At 44.4% G+C, this 14,787-nt stretch overlaps 1 protein-coding gene across 1 annotated transcript in view; it reads left to right on the top strand.

Moving 5' to 3' along the window:
- LOC139367035 (piezo-type mechanosensitive ion channel component 2-like) overlaps positions 1-14,787 on the top strand; it is a 137,496-nt gene that overhangs the window by 99,113 nt on the left and 23,596 nt on the right. Inside the window, exons 8-20 of the mRNA XM_071104971.1 lie at positions 61-229; positions 2,194-2,229; positions 2,465-2,582; positions 3,012-3,202; positions 3,885-4,233; positions 4,779-4,978; positions 5,242-5,390; positions 6,140-6,313; positions 9,257-9,513; positions 12,791-12,951; positions 13,238-13,414; positions 13,966-14,088; positions 14,355-14,555. Of these exons, the coding sequence (XP_070961072.1) occupies positions 61-229; positions 2,194-2,229; positions 2,465-2,582; positions 3,012-3,202; positions 3,885-4,233; positions 4,779-4,978; positions 5,242-5,390; positions 6,140-6,313; positions 9,257-9,513; positions 12,791-12,951; positions 13,238-13,414; positions 13,966-14,088; positions 14,355-14,555 (2,305 nt within the window). The remainder of the gene's footprint in view (positions 1-60; positions 230-2,193; positions 2,230-2,464; positions 2,583-3,011; positions 3,203-3,884; positions 4,234-4,778; positions 4,979-5,241; positions 5,391-6,139; positions 6,314-9,256; positions 9,514-12,790; positions 12,952-13,237; positions 13,415-13,965; positions 14,089-14,354; positions 14,556-14,787) is intronic.

Raw genomic sequence — 14,787 nt, 5'->3', positions numbered from 1 at the left:
CTTTCTCCCCCTCTCCATCCCCCCGTCCTCCCCTGCCTCTCACCTTCTTCCCTCCACCAGTCTGTTTGGCATCTCGTCGGTGGTACAGACTGACTGTTCCTACACCTGGATGTTCCGGGTCAACCCGGCGCTGGCCTGGCACCACTATGTCAACCCCATCATGCTGCTGGTGCTCTACTACACCCTGGCCACGCTTATACGCCTTTGGCTCCAGGACCCCACAGACATGGTGAGTTAAAGTTACTGTAACACGGTGGCCATATTGGGGCAGGGCCCCTGAGGTACATGGTGAGTTAACTTTGCGGTAACACTGACGCCATTTCTGTTCAGGGCCCTGTGGTACACTGTGCACTCCATTACAGAATCCACACTGTACCAACATGGTGGCTGTCTAACTGTATAGGGTCTACTGTAAAACCACTACCATTTTGGTGTAGCTGTGTTGAACTGTATTTTTATAATTGAAAGGGGTATTTTAATTTGTGGTTCAAAACATGGGCGTATCCATATTTACTGAATGAGTCACTCATTCAGCATGCGTCAAACTAAATTGACACAGAGGAAACCTGCATATTCTTCCTCACATCCACAGTTCTTGGAAATGGTTGGATTTTACGAAGCTGTGGAGGATGACTCACTACACAGATGAGAGACATGTACACAGACATCCTGACTATGTACAGTAGTTATATTACACACACCTGTACTGTAGTAATATTACACACATCTGTACTGTACTGTAGTAATATTACACACACCTGTACTGTACTGTAGTAATATTACACACACCTGTACTGTAGTAATATTACACACATCTGTACTGTACTATAGTAATATTACACACATCTGTACTGTACTGTAGTAATATTACACATACCTGTACTGTACTGTAGTAATATTACACACACCTGTACTGTACTATAGTAATATTACACACACCTTTACTGTACTGTAGTAATATTACACACACCTGTACTGTACTGTAGTAATATTACACACACCTTTACTGTACTGTAGTAATATTACACACACCTGTACTGTACTGTAGTAATATTACACACACCTGTACTGTACTGTAGTAATATTACACACACCTGTACTGTACTGTAGTAATATTACACACACCTTTACTGTACTGTAGTAATATTACACACACCTGTACTGTACTGTAGTAATATTACACACACATGTACTGTAGTAATATTACACACACCTGTACTGTAGTAATATTACACACACCTGTACTGTAGTAATATTACACACACCTGTACTGTACTGTAGTAATATTACACACACATGTACTGTACTGTAGTAATATTACACACACCTGTACTGTACTGTAGTAAATTGCACACACCTGTACTGTACTGTAGTAATATTACACACACCTGTACTGTACTGTACTGTAGTAATATTACACATACCTGTACTGTACTGTAGTAATATTACACACACCTGTACTGTACTGTAGTAATATTACACACACCTGTACTGTACTGTAGTAATATTACACACACCTGTACTGTACTGTAGTAATATTACACACACCTGTACTGTACTGTAGTAATATTACACACACATGTACTGTACTGTAGTAATATTACACACCTGTACTGTACTGTAGTAATATTACACACACATGTACTGTACTGTAGTAATATTACACACACCTGTACTGTACTGTAGTAATATTACACACACCTGTACTGTACTGTAGTAATATTACACACACCTGTACTGTACTGTAGTAATATTACACACACCTGTACTGTACTGTAGTAATATTACACACACCTGTACGGTACTGTAGTAATATTACACTCACCTGTCCTGTACTGTAGTAATATTACACTCACATGTACTGTAGTAATATTACACACCTGTACTGTACTGTAGTAATATTACACTCCTGTACTGTAGTAATATTACACTCACCTGTACTGTACTGTAGTAATATTACACACACCTGTACTGTACTGTAGTAATATTACACACACCTGTACTGTAGTGTAGTAATATTACACACACCTGTACTGTACTGTAGGGTACTATATTCTTTCATGGCCCTACAATGTCCTGTAATGTCCATGTGTAAGGTGATGTGAGTGCCAATATTGTCACTGGTCATGTGTTTGTAAGCAAACATTGAGTATCGTATGAATGCAGTCTTAATTAGATGTTCTTTTTTTCTAGCTCATTTCCACCCAAGATGGATACGGCACGTCTGAGGTTAGTCGGCTATTCCTTTTTATATGTTGTAACTTGTAACATGATGCAAAATATATTACCTCGTTTTGAGAGTTTTTGAGGTGCTTGGAAACAGACCCAATCAGACGTAATTCATCCAACAAATATCAAATAAATAAAAGCTATTGGACAAGCAAAAACAATGATGATAACGCATACATAAACGTACTCCCGCTATTCTGAATCTCCCCGCTAAGTGTGTTTCTTTCTACCCCAGGTGTTGATAGTAACCTCCAACGGGTCTCGTCCGGACTATGTCCCCACCAGCGGGCCGCTGGGACTGGACCAGTACTCCACACCGCAGTACAAACCAGACCAACAAGGGCCAGACCTGGGTTAGTATCGCCCACATACTGGAAATAACACAGGTTGGCATTTATTGCCATGAATTTTGCCCTGGAGGCAGCAATGCAGAGTGGTCACTAGCTGGCACAGCCACAAGTCATCAAACCTGGCCTTAACCCTCACCTTAACCACACTGGTAACCCTAATGTCTTACCCTAAACCTTAAATGAAGACCAAAAAATGAAAAGCTGGCTCATCTAACGGTAGTTGCTCAGTTCGGCCTACCACCGTCAACCTGCCACACACACACATCTCGTGCTGGAAAACAGCAGCACTGGAAAATTGGAAAATCACAAGGAGTGTGAAAAAGAGAAGGCTTTGCTTCTCAAGGCTGACAGCAACTATTAGAGGATGATTCACATCCAGTTGTTGAGATGCTGACAGCTCTCTCCCTCCTTCCTCCCTTTCCACCCCTCCAGCAGAGAGAAAGGACAGCAGTGTGTATGAGGTGGCCGGGGTGCGTGGCGAGGGTTCGGAAGAAGAGATGGCGGGAGGGGCGATGGCGACTGCGCCAGTGGAGGAGGGGGGATCGCCACGAGCAAACGCCGCGGTAACGACCTTCAGGTTCATCATGAAGCAAAGCTACATCTGTGCTCTCATCGCAATGATGGTGAGTCGTGTGTGTGTCCGTTATGTCTGTCAGATGAGCAAGGAACAGTCTGCCTTTTCAGTCCCAGACGACGGCGGGGGCTTCAGGATACACACATGCACACACAGCTTCCCGGTGGCCAATCTAGCAATTAGTGGTGACAGCTTAAAGCCAGCCCCTGTGGACCCTGGGTAATGTGTACCATGTAGTTCCCAAACTGATATTGGACTTCAGAGAGCAGCAGGGGGCGGGGTAGGGCTGGGGGTGCTCCTATTGTTTAACCTTATACACCGCAGGTAGGTTCTTTCTCCATTGGTAGTTAGTTAATGGAGCCCTGCTGAGGTCCCTGGAAGGTTGAAAGGTGGTGGTGGGGGGGGATGTGTAGAAGGCTTCCCTCTCTCTAGAAACAACTCTGCACTCTGTTTTTCATATGTCTCAGATCACTTCATTTGATCTGCTGTTTAAAGGATATTGAGTAACCAGTCTAGGACACCGGCTGATCTCGCTAAAGTGATTCCTTTAGTAACACCAGTGACACCAATGATATGTGATGCTTAACTATTATTCACAGTGTCAGTTCCTAATGTGAGTGGCTTGATGATCTAGCTTTTTCTCTCTCTCTCTCTCTCTCTCTCTCTCTCTCTCTCTCTCTCTCTCTCTCTCTCCTCCCTCCCCATCTCCCCTTCCCTCACTCCCTCTCCAGGCGTGGAGTATCACCTATGTGAGTTGGCTGACCTTTGTGTTCCTCATCTGGTCGTGCACTCTGTGGATGGTGCGTGACCGACGCAAGTACGCCATGATCACGTCCCCCTTCATGGTGTTCTATGGGAACCTGTTGATCATCCTCCAGTACATCTGGAGCTTCGAGATCCTCCACCCCGTGCCTGGGCTCTTCTTAAAGAAAGAGGTGCCCTTCCGGGAACTGGGCTCCAAGATGCTGTGTCTGCTGAGTTTCTGGCTGCTGCTGAGACAGGCGTTGACAGAGAGGAAGGAGAGCCAGAGAGAAGAGGAGGTGCTATTGGACATCAGGGTCATCCATGCCCACAAGAACGGTGAGTCTGTCAGTCTGTCAGTCAGTCAATCAGCCAGTCCGTCTGTTCGTCTGTCCCTCTGTCTGTTGGTCTGTCAGTAAGTCATTCTGTCTGTCTGTCTGTCTGTCTGTCTGTCTGTCTGTCTGTCTGGCCATCTGTCTGTCAGTCCGTCTGTTCGTTCGTCTGTTCGTCTGTCTGTCCATCTGTTTGTTAGTCAGTCCGTCCGTCAGTCCGTCTGTCTGTCCGTCTGTTCGTCTGTCTGTCTGTATGTCTGTCTGAGAGTTCCTGGTGAGAGTAGGTACAGTTCTAGATGAAGGCATGTAATGCAAACTTTCACATCTCCAGTTGACATCAATTCATGATATAAACCAAATATTAGCATGTGTCTTGAATTAGGATTCTACTCTATGTGAATAACCTCACAGGTGTCAAGAAAGACAATCATTAAAAAAAAGCTTAACAAAATGGAGAAAAAAAAAATATTTAGACGTAGCTGTGTTATCCCTCTGTTGTCATCGTGGCTGTTGTCGTTGTTTCAGCTCTTCCCTCCCCTGTGTTTCCTACAGAGAAGGAGGAGGAGGTGGATGAGAGCGGTGGCCACAGGGAGATGATGCAGGTGCTAGGCAACACGCTCACGGCCATGCTGAACAAGTACTGGATCTACATCTGCGCTGGCATGTTCTTCTTCGTCAGCTTCCAGGGACGCATCGTCATGTACAAGATTATCTACATGATGCTGCTCCTCTTCTGCGTGGCCTGCTACCAGGTACTGTTACTGTGGGCTTACTGTACCTTCCGCTCTGGCTGGCTCTGTGCAGGTTTTTGATCTAACCCAGCGTTGATGAGTCTTATGGGACTTTTCCTTTGGTTCTGCACTACGGGGGGAAACTAAATCACTTGCACTCCACATTCACCATTTCTGTACTACACGTACTAAAAATAGTGAATGGTCCTATGAAGGTATATATAGGATTGTGTTTTTGGAATATAAGTTGTAGGTTTGTAAAAGCCTACCTCTCTGGTCATCAGGTGCACTATGAGTGGTGGAGGAGGATGCTGAAGTACTTCTGGATGTCTGTGGTGTTCTACACCATGCTGGTCCTCATCCTGGTCTACACCTTCCAATTTGACTCCTCCATCCACGTCTGGTCCAACATGACCGGCATGAGCAAAGACAAGTGAGTAGACAGAGAGAGAGAGAGAGAGAGAGAGAGAGAGAGAGAGAGAGAGAGAGAGAGAGAGAGAGAGAGAGAGAGAGAGAGAGAGAGAATGTGTGTGCATGTGTATGTGTGTGTGTGTGTGTGCGTATGTGTGTGTGTGTGTGTGCTTGCCTGTATGCACAAACACACCTGTTTGTGAATGTGTGGGTGTATGTGTCTTTACCACCATTCTGTGTTGACCACTCTCCTCCCCCTGTCTCTCTCTCCTCCCCTGTCTCTCCCTCCTCCCCATCTCTCCCTTCTCCTCCTGTCTCTCCCTCCTCCCCCTGTCTCTTCCTCCTCCCCCTGTCTCTCGCTCCTCCCCCTGTCTCTCTCTCCTCCCCTGTCTCTCTCTCCTCCCCTGTCTCTCCCTCCTCCCCGTCTCTCCCTCCTCCCCCTGTCTCTTCCTCCTCTCCCTGTCTCTCCCTCCTCCCCCTGTCTCTCCCTCCTCTCCCTGTCTCTCCCTGTCTCTCCCTCCTCTCACTGTCTCTCCCTCCTCTCCCTGTCTCTCCCTCCTCTCCCTGTCTCTCCCTATCTCTCCCTGTCTCTCTCTCCTCCCCTGTCTCTCCCTCCTCCCCGTCTCTCCCTTCTCCCCTTGTCTCTCCCTCCTCCCCCTGTCTCTTCCTCCTCTCCCTGTCTCTCCCTCCTCCCCCTGTCTCTCCCTCCTCTCCCTGTCTCTCCCTGTCTCTCCCTCCTCTCCCTGTCTCTCCCTATCTCTCCCTGTGTAGACTGGAGGACCTGGGCCTGGAGAAGTTCTCTGTCCCGGCTCTGTTCATGCGGATCTTCATCCCCACCTCCTTCCTGTTGGTCTGCATCCTCCACCTGCACTACTTCCACCAGCACTTCCTCCTGCTCACTGACATCAAGACGGTGGCTGACAAACAGAAGAGCACAATCACTAGGTGGGTCTCACACATAGACTTAGATAGACATAGCATCATTGTATCTGTCCCATTATGTCAATGAGAGCATGGGCAGTGCCACTGAGGCTATATCCATTTTGAAGTAGTCCATTTTCTTCTTCTACTACTTCTAGGAGTTGGTAAACTAACTGAAAGGGTGCGTGTTGCCACCTAGAGTGTATTGTTTGATCAGTTATAAAGCCACGGTTGGCAATTTACTGCCAGCTACAGTTGTGAAATGTTTCCTCACTAGTGACCTGGATGGAATTATGTGACCCTTCCTTAACCCATAGGAAGTCCCACCCAGTTGACTATTTCAACATGAAAGTCCTCAATGGCGCTGCCCATGCTATGACAGGCTTTTGGGCACTAGAGTCTATCTCTATGATGTGGTGTCCGGAAAGTAAGGTTGGACTCTCCAGCAGTGTCAATGGAATAGCTTGTTTTCCCACCTGATCCCACTGAGACCACAAAGTCTCGCAGAATTCAAAATGATTTGACCAAGGGTCACTCCACCCCATGATCAATCAACTCAAGCTCTAATTCAATCAATATCCGTGCTATTTTTCTTCAACAAATGTGTCATATTTGAGGCAAACCTGGTACGAGTGAATTCTGACAATGGATGGTAGTTTTCCAAATCAGATACACTTGAAGTGATTGCCGCAGATGCCTTTTTACCTATACAACTTCTCATGATCCCAATTGACATACAGTGAAATTGTATTGTAGTTATTTTTGTATCAGCAATTTTGCCTGGATGGTAGTTTCTGTACGAGCCTCTAATTGAATTAAAACTGTCCACACTGTCCCGCAAAGGTTTTCTTTAATTGATGTGTGAAATCTACCATGGCTATCCATTCTCCATGCCCCTGCTGGCTGGCAGTTGAACTGTGACCCCCCTTTCTCTTTGTCTGCTCGTGTTCAATCCTTTACTTGTTGCCTGTTGTACCACTAGCTTTAGGGCACCTGTTTTAGCTTTAGCTAACTTGGTTGTGTTTATCTTGTATGCACATGCATACACACACAAACACACACACACACACAGACACACACACACACACACAAACATACCCAAGCCCTCACCATGGAAAGCTATGTAAAGCTGGCCTTAACCTTCAGAATATGTTGTCATTCACCTTCTCTATCATCAAAACATCTCTAATTATTTCAATAGTGTTAGTTGTCCATAAGGGATTCTAAGTACATACCATGTTTTCCCTCATTGTGGAGGGAAAACAGCCCATAGTTCAGGATGACTAAGTGGTGCCTTGCTGCTTCAGACATTAGCTGCTTGCCTGGGCAAGCCCTCTGTTTTACTGTATAGCCTCCCTAGTCTTTCACTCTGACCCATTTCCATCTAACTCTGACATGGTGTCAAGTTAAAACACTAACTACACACCTCTGAACGGTGTTTTACGTGTATCACTGCACAAGGTGCAAGTATGGGTGGAATGCAATGCAATGTCATCCCATAATCTTTTATTGAAAGCATATATTTTGATTTGGGAGATTGCGAGTGAATGGTAAATGAGCTCTCCATAAGTTGGAATCATTTTTAAGGTACAGAACAGTACAGAACTTGTCAGATGTTAAGAGAAGGAAAAGGCCTATGGACTGGATAGGTCTCTCTGTTGTTTACACCTGTCACTTTGAGATCAGTGGTCATGAAGGGAAGGAGACAGAACAAGTACTCTCTTAATAACTACAGGGATCCAGCCTGACAGTCTCTCCCATAGAACTAGAATTAGAGGCTTTGTCCATTCTAGTAATTCTGTTTCTATTCTGGTCCTGCGTGGCTCAGTTGCTAGAGCATGGCAGATTGCAATGCCAATTATTGATTCCCGCTAGGGACACCTAAACAAAAAATGTATGCATGCTTTGGATAAACATTTCAGATAAATATATATATGTGTATATATATACAGTACCAGTGAAAAGTTCGGACTACTAATTTTTTCTTTATTTTTCTTATTGTGTACATGGTAGAATAATAGTGAAGACATCATAACTATGAAACAACACATGGAATCATGTAGTAACCAAAAAAGTGTTAAACAAATGTAAATATATTTTAGATTCTTCAAAGTAGCCACCCTTTGCCTTGATGACAGCTTGCACACGCTTGGCCGTCTCTCAACCAGCTTCACCTGGAATGATTTTCCAACAGCCTTGAAGGAGTTTCCACATATGCTGAGCACTTGTTGGCTGCTTTTCCTTCAATCTGCAGTCCAACTCAATCCAAACCATCTCATTTGGGTTGAGGTTGGATGATTGTGGGGGCCAGATCATCTGATGCAGCACTCCATCACTCTCCTTCTTGGAGAATCTCAAATATAAATATATTTTGATTTGTTTAACACTTTTTAGTTACTACATGATTCCATATGTGATATTTCATAGTTTTGATGTCTTCACTATTATTCTACAATGTAGAACATAGTAAAAATATAGAAAACCCCTTGAATGAGTAGGTGTGTCCAGACTTTTGACTGGTGCACTACATATATATATGTATATGTATATGTATATACAGTGGTGCCCAGCAACAGCCCCAAAACATCACTGCCCTAGAGCAGATCTGCATGGAGGATTGGACCAAAATAAAACCTTGTGAAGACTTACAGAAAACGTTTGACCTCTATCATTGCCAACAAAGGGTATATAACAAAGTATTGAGATAAACTTTTGTTATTGACCAAATACTTATTTTCCACCATAAATTGCAAATAAATTCATTAAAAATCCTATAATGTGATTTTCTGGATTTTTTTCTCATTTTGTCTGTCATAGTTGAAGTGTACCTATGATGAAAATTACAGGCCTCTCTCATCTTTTTAAGTGGGAGAACTTGCACAATTGGTGGCTGACTAAATACTTTTTTGCCCCACTGTATATATATATATATATATATTATTGTTATTTTCTATTCTCCATTCCCAGGCTGGTGCACCTAGATGGCAGTCTGGCAGACATCTCTCTGATCAAACCCACCCTCACTGTGACCACCAAAGAGGAGGAGGCTGGGGAGAAGGTGCAGCTGGAAGAGGAGGATAAGAAGGAGGTGAATAGAAGATATGAGGAGGAGGAGGAGGAGGAGATGAGAAGGTATGAAGAACCACTGGAGCACTGCAGCAAGGCGGAGAGCTACCCCTGCCCCCCCAAAGCACAACCAGAGTCTCCGGTCGATGAGATGTCAGGTACAGACAGACTCACACAGACATGCACATGCCACACATGCACAGGGATAACAAATAAACCTTTTGTGAATATCACAAAATGTTGGATCAGTTTGCAAGCACCTTCATTCGTCCAATAAAAGTTGATGTATCTCATTCAGAAGCCTTCATATAAAATAATTTATCACCTGGAATAATTTGATAAGTAAACATTGTACGTTGGCGGGGGTAACCTATTAAACAGTTGATATGTTTTGATTTTGACGTATCCCGCTAGGTAATCCGTATGAATAATTTGCCAAGTACATAGACTTTGTATTTTGTTGGAGTGTAATAAAATAATTGATGTGATTGTGACATATCCCAATACGCTAGGGCTTTATTGGAGTGACGTGAATCAGGCACGGAGAGAGAGGAAGACAGTAAACAGATGGGAATGAAATTGTCTAGACTTGTTTGATGAACTAACAGGCTTGGAAGCCGTGTTTAGTCATAGCCATGCACCTCTAGGATGTATCATTGTATTATGGTACCCTGAATACACCTTTTTCTCCGAGGTATTTTCTCATAGGTTCTCATTATTGTTACACTGTGCTTTATGCAATAGCCAAACGCTACGTTGCTAGCCATAGTAACTATGGAGGATTTGGGTTGTGGATCTCCCATACAGTGGAGAGACTACATGCCATCTAATTCTCTAGTAGTCTTTTCAGAGTGAATGGTGTGTTAATTTGATGCTGTCTAACTTCATTTGGCTTTGATTGTCTAGTGAGTGAGAAGAATTCTTCCTCTGTTTGACAGTGTGTTTAGTTTATTATAATTCCATTAGCTACTACACATGCAGCAGCTACTCATCCTGGGGTCAACATAAAATGTACAAATACATGACAAAGTACAGCGCAGTAATAGACAAAAGGTTTTTCTTTATTTGGACTATTTTCTACATTGTAGAATAATAGTGAAGACATCAAAACTATTAAATAACATATATGAAAATATGTAGCAACCAAAAAAGTATTAAACAAATTAAAATATATTTCAGATTCTTCAAAGTAGCCACGCTTTGCCTTAATGGGAGCTTTGCACACTCTTGGCATTCTCTTAACCAGCTTCACCTGGAATGCTTTTCCAAAATGTCGTCAAGGAGTTCCCATATATGCTGAGCACTTGTTGGCTGCTTTTCCTTTACTCTGCAGTCCAACTCATCCCAAACCATCTCAATTGGGTAGAGTACAGGGGATTGTCCCCCACAATCACCCAACCTCAACCCAAATGAGATGGTTTGGATTGAGTTGGACTGCAGATTGAAGGAAAAGCAGCCAACAAGTGCTCAGCATATGTGGGAACTCCTTCAAAGCTGTTGGAAAATCATTCCAGGTGAAGCTGGTTGAGAGACGGCCAAGCGTGTGCAAGCTGTCATCAAGGCAAAGGTTGGCTACTTTGAAGAATCTAAAATATATTTACATTTGTTTAACACTTTTTTGGTTACTACATGATTCCATATGTGTTATTTCATAGTTTTGATGTCTTCACTATTATTCTACCATGTAGAAAATTATTTAAAAAAATGAAGAAAAACCTTTGAATGAGTAGGTGTGTCCAAACTTTTGACTAAATTAAATTCAAATTTTTCAGTGAAATGCCTTCGATAAATGATTGTTATGGTCGGTGTCGATCATTTTCGGTTTATTGACCCAGCTCTAGTGTGTGTGTGTGTGTGTGTGTGTGTGTGTGTTTGTGTGTGTGTGTGTGTGTGTGAACCCTGACGCTGTCTCAGAGTCTTTACAGAACACTGCTTGGGCTGTTCAACATCTGTTTCCTGCTGATGTAAGAATGAATTTGAATATGTTAAAGGTGTTTGTGTGTGTGGGTGTGTTTGTGATGACACATACTGCCACAGTTCCCAGAATGTGCTGAAATCCACTCAGCCCAGTCTCACATAGCCGAGGGGAGTAAATCACATGTACAAGTGACACAAGTGTGTCTGTCAGAGGTGTCTGTGTGATTTACTTCTGTCTGCTCCTGTTATGAAGACACTGATCATATCTGCCCTGCTGTTCGCTATCAGAGAGTTGGATCTGAAAAGGTTTGCTTGTGGTTGTGAAAGGGTATTGCAAGGTTAGATGAGAGTATCACTTGTTTGTAAAGCATCATGCCAGATGACACTCTATACTGACTGTTGAGAACTGAATGATCTTTCCACGTTGTTCGCCATCCACCACCATTCAAATTGAACAGCACCCTCTAGTGGTATTCTGGCTCACTGTCTAATGCGCTGCACTTGGAACGGGGTCCCCGTCTGTGTACTGTAGGCAAGCGAGCTTTATGTCCCCATTTACAGAGTGATGTGTCTATGCCTTAATAATGCTTGACAATTGACTGCAAACAACCTCAGGTGTGCTCTTGAACAAAGTGTTTCCATTTCTACCCATTAACGTGAAGTGCTCTCTCTATCTCTCTGTCTCTCTGTCGCTCTCTCTCTCTGTCTCTCTCTGGCTCTCTCTCTCTGTGTCTCTCTGTGCCTCTATCTCTCTGTGTCTTTCTCTCTCTGTCTCTCTACTCTGTGTGTCGATCTTTCTATCTTCTGTGTGTGTCGCTCTCTCTCTCTGTGTGTCTCTGTCACTCTCTGTGTCTCTCTATCTCTCTGTATCTCTCTCTTTCTCTGTGTGTGTCTCGCTCTCTCTCTCTCTCGCTCTGTCACTCTCTCTCTCTCGCTCTGTCTCTCTCTCTCTCTCTGTCCCTCTATCTCTCTCTGTCTCTCTCTGTCTCTCTCTGTGTCTCTCTGTGTCTCTCTCTCTCTGTTTTTCTCTCTCTGTGTCTCTCTCTCTGTGTGTCGCTCTCCTTCTCTGTGTGTGTCTCTCTGTCACTCTCTGTGTCTCTCTCTCTCTCTCTCTCTCTCTCGGTGTCTCTCTCTCTCTTTGTCTCTTTTTCTTTCTCTCTGTCTCTCTCTCTCTCTGTCTCCCTGTGTCTCTCTCACTCTCTGTGTGTCTCTCTGTGTCTCTCTCTGTCTCTCTGTCTCTCTCTATTTGTTTCTCTCTCTATGTCTGTCTCTGTCTCTGTCTCTCTCTCTCTGTCTCGTTCTCTCTGTCTCTCTCCCTCTCTCTGTCTCTCTCTCTCTGTGTGTCTCTCTCGCTCTCTCTCTCTGTCGCTCTCTCCATCTCTCTCGCTCTCTTTCTGTGTGTCTTTCCCACTCTCCCTCTCGCTGTATCTCTCTCTCTCTCACTGTCTCTCTCTCTCTCTCTGTATCTCTCTTTCTCTATTTCTCTGTGTGTCTTTCCCACTCACCCTCCTCTCCCAGACCTGAGGAGTAAGTGGTATCTGGTGGTGGACCGCCTCACGGTGCTCTTCCTCAAGTTCCTGCAGTACTTCCAGCAGCTGCAGCTGACCGTCTGGTGGCTCCTGGAGCTCCACATCATCAAGATTGTCTCCTCTTACATCCTCTGGGTCTCCATCAAAGAGGTGAGCCGACCTATTCAGCCGCTTTCTCACAAAGATTGCAATGAGAACACTAGCATGAGATGCTAACAGTCCTCACAATCGCTGACTGTTAATCAATTGTGTGTGCACAGTCTCATCACTTCACACTTGATCTCTCTAAATGGTCTTCACATTGTAACAGACAACTCTCCCCCGCCATCAAAATAGGCTTTCAAGATCCCATGTATGGACAGTCACACTGTATTTTCAGAACACATACTCTACCTTGAGAACGTTAAGGTGTCTTTTGACTGAATCTGTTCTCCAGGTGTCTCTGTTCAACTACGTGTTCCTGGTGAGTTGGGCGTTCGCCCTGCCCTTCAGTCAGTTCAGGCCCCTGGCCTCCAGCGTCTGTACCGTCTGGACCTGTGTCATCATAGTCTGCAAGATGCTCTACCAACTCACCTCTATAAACCCCTCTACGTACTCCAACAACTGCTCCATGGTGGGTTGGTGGAAAGGGGAAGTGGGTGTGTGTGGGTTTGTGGAAAGGGGGAGTGGGTGTGTGTGGGTTTGTGGAAAGGGGGAGTGGGTGTGTATGTGTGCAGGCTGTACAGTATGTTTAACTTCTGATCTTTCCTCAAAATTTATTTTCTCTCTATCTCCTTTCTCTCTCTCCTTTCTCTCTCTCTCCTTTCTCTCTCTCTCTCTCTCTCTCTCTCTCTCTCTCTCTCTCTCTCTCTCTCTCTCTCCTTTCTCTCTCTCTCTCTCTCTCTCTCTCTTTCCTTTCTCTCTCTTTCTCTCTCTCTCTCTCTCTCTCTCTCTCCTTTCTCTCTCTCTCTCTCTCTCTCTCCTTTCTCTCTCTCTCTCCTTTCTCTCTCTCTCTCTCTCCTTTCTCTCTATATCTCCTTTCTCTCTCTCTCTCCTCTTGCTCTCTCCTCTTTGAGTGTCTCCTCTACGGGGTAATTGACCTAAAACAGTCATTATACTTTGGTGTGTTGTGCTAGGCTGTACTAGTTCAGGGTGTTAATGACACTCCTTTCCTCTCGTCTGTAGCCTCTGAACTACACGGATGCCCAGAGGAGTGAGATGGCCCACTCCCTGCTCTACAGCGCACCTGTGGACCCAGCCAACTGGGTGGGCCTCCGCAAGTTCTCCCCCCTACTGGAGAACCTGAGGGTGAGTGGAGGAGAGACGCTGCACTGGGAACCTGACTACACACACACACATACAGTACACATAGAGGATAGCCTGTCTTTCTCACGTATACCTTCACCTACTGTAATTATGTTACATTATACACTGATATCATCTCCCGGTCATCCCTTCCAGGATTGGGGGTATCCTTGTAAACAGTGAGTTAGACCTACACTGGAAAATATGTTCATGTCATTAACACTGTCATTTGAACCCTGTCCCCTTTATCTGTCTCCATCTCCAACCAGAACAACCTGTTGATACTGGCCCTGCTGGCGTTCGAGGTGACCATCTACCGTCACCAGGACCTGTACCGCATGAGTAACAACCTCACCACCCCCGTCACCAGAACCATCTTCCATGACATCACCCGGCAACACCTCGACGACGGCATCCTCAACTGTGCCAAGTACTTCATCAACTACTTCTTCTACAAGTTCGGCCTGGAGGTATGATGTCATAGCAAAGTGACCATGTTTTGTCCTTGTGCGATAGTTGGAATATTTACAAGAATATCTTTGTTTTGAAATATCTGTTAAGAGTGTTAAAGTAATTGTTGAGTTGTCTTATTATGAATACCGGTATACCGTTATGGATCCACATCCATACCGGTAATGATATTTGGATACAGTGCTAAATTAAATTACATTAAATTAGTTCTACAAATTCAACTACTTCACT

The sequence above is a fragment of the Oncorhynchus clarkii genome, chromosome 15 (assembly GCF_045791955.1).
Source record: "Oncorhynchus clarkii lewisi isolate Uvic-CL-2024 chromosome 15, UVic_Ocla_1.0, whole genome shotgun sequence".
In the NCBI taxonomy this organism is placed as follows: domain Eukaryota; kingdom Metazoa; phylum Chordata; class Actinopteri; order Salmoniformes; family Salmonidae; genus Oncorhynchus; species Oncorhynchus clarkii.
Note: the sequence above shows the minus strand (reverse complement) of the source record. Positions and strands in the feature narration are given on the sequence as shown.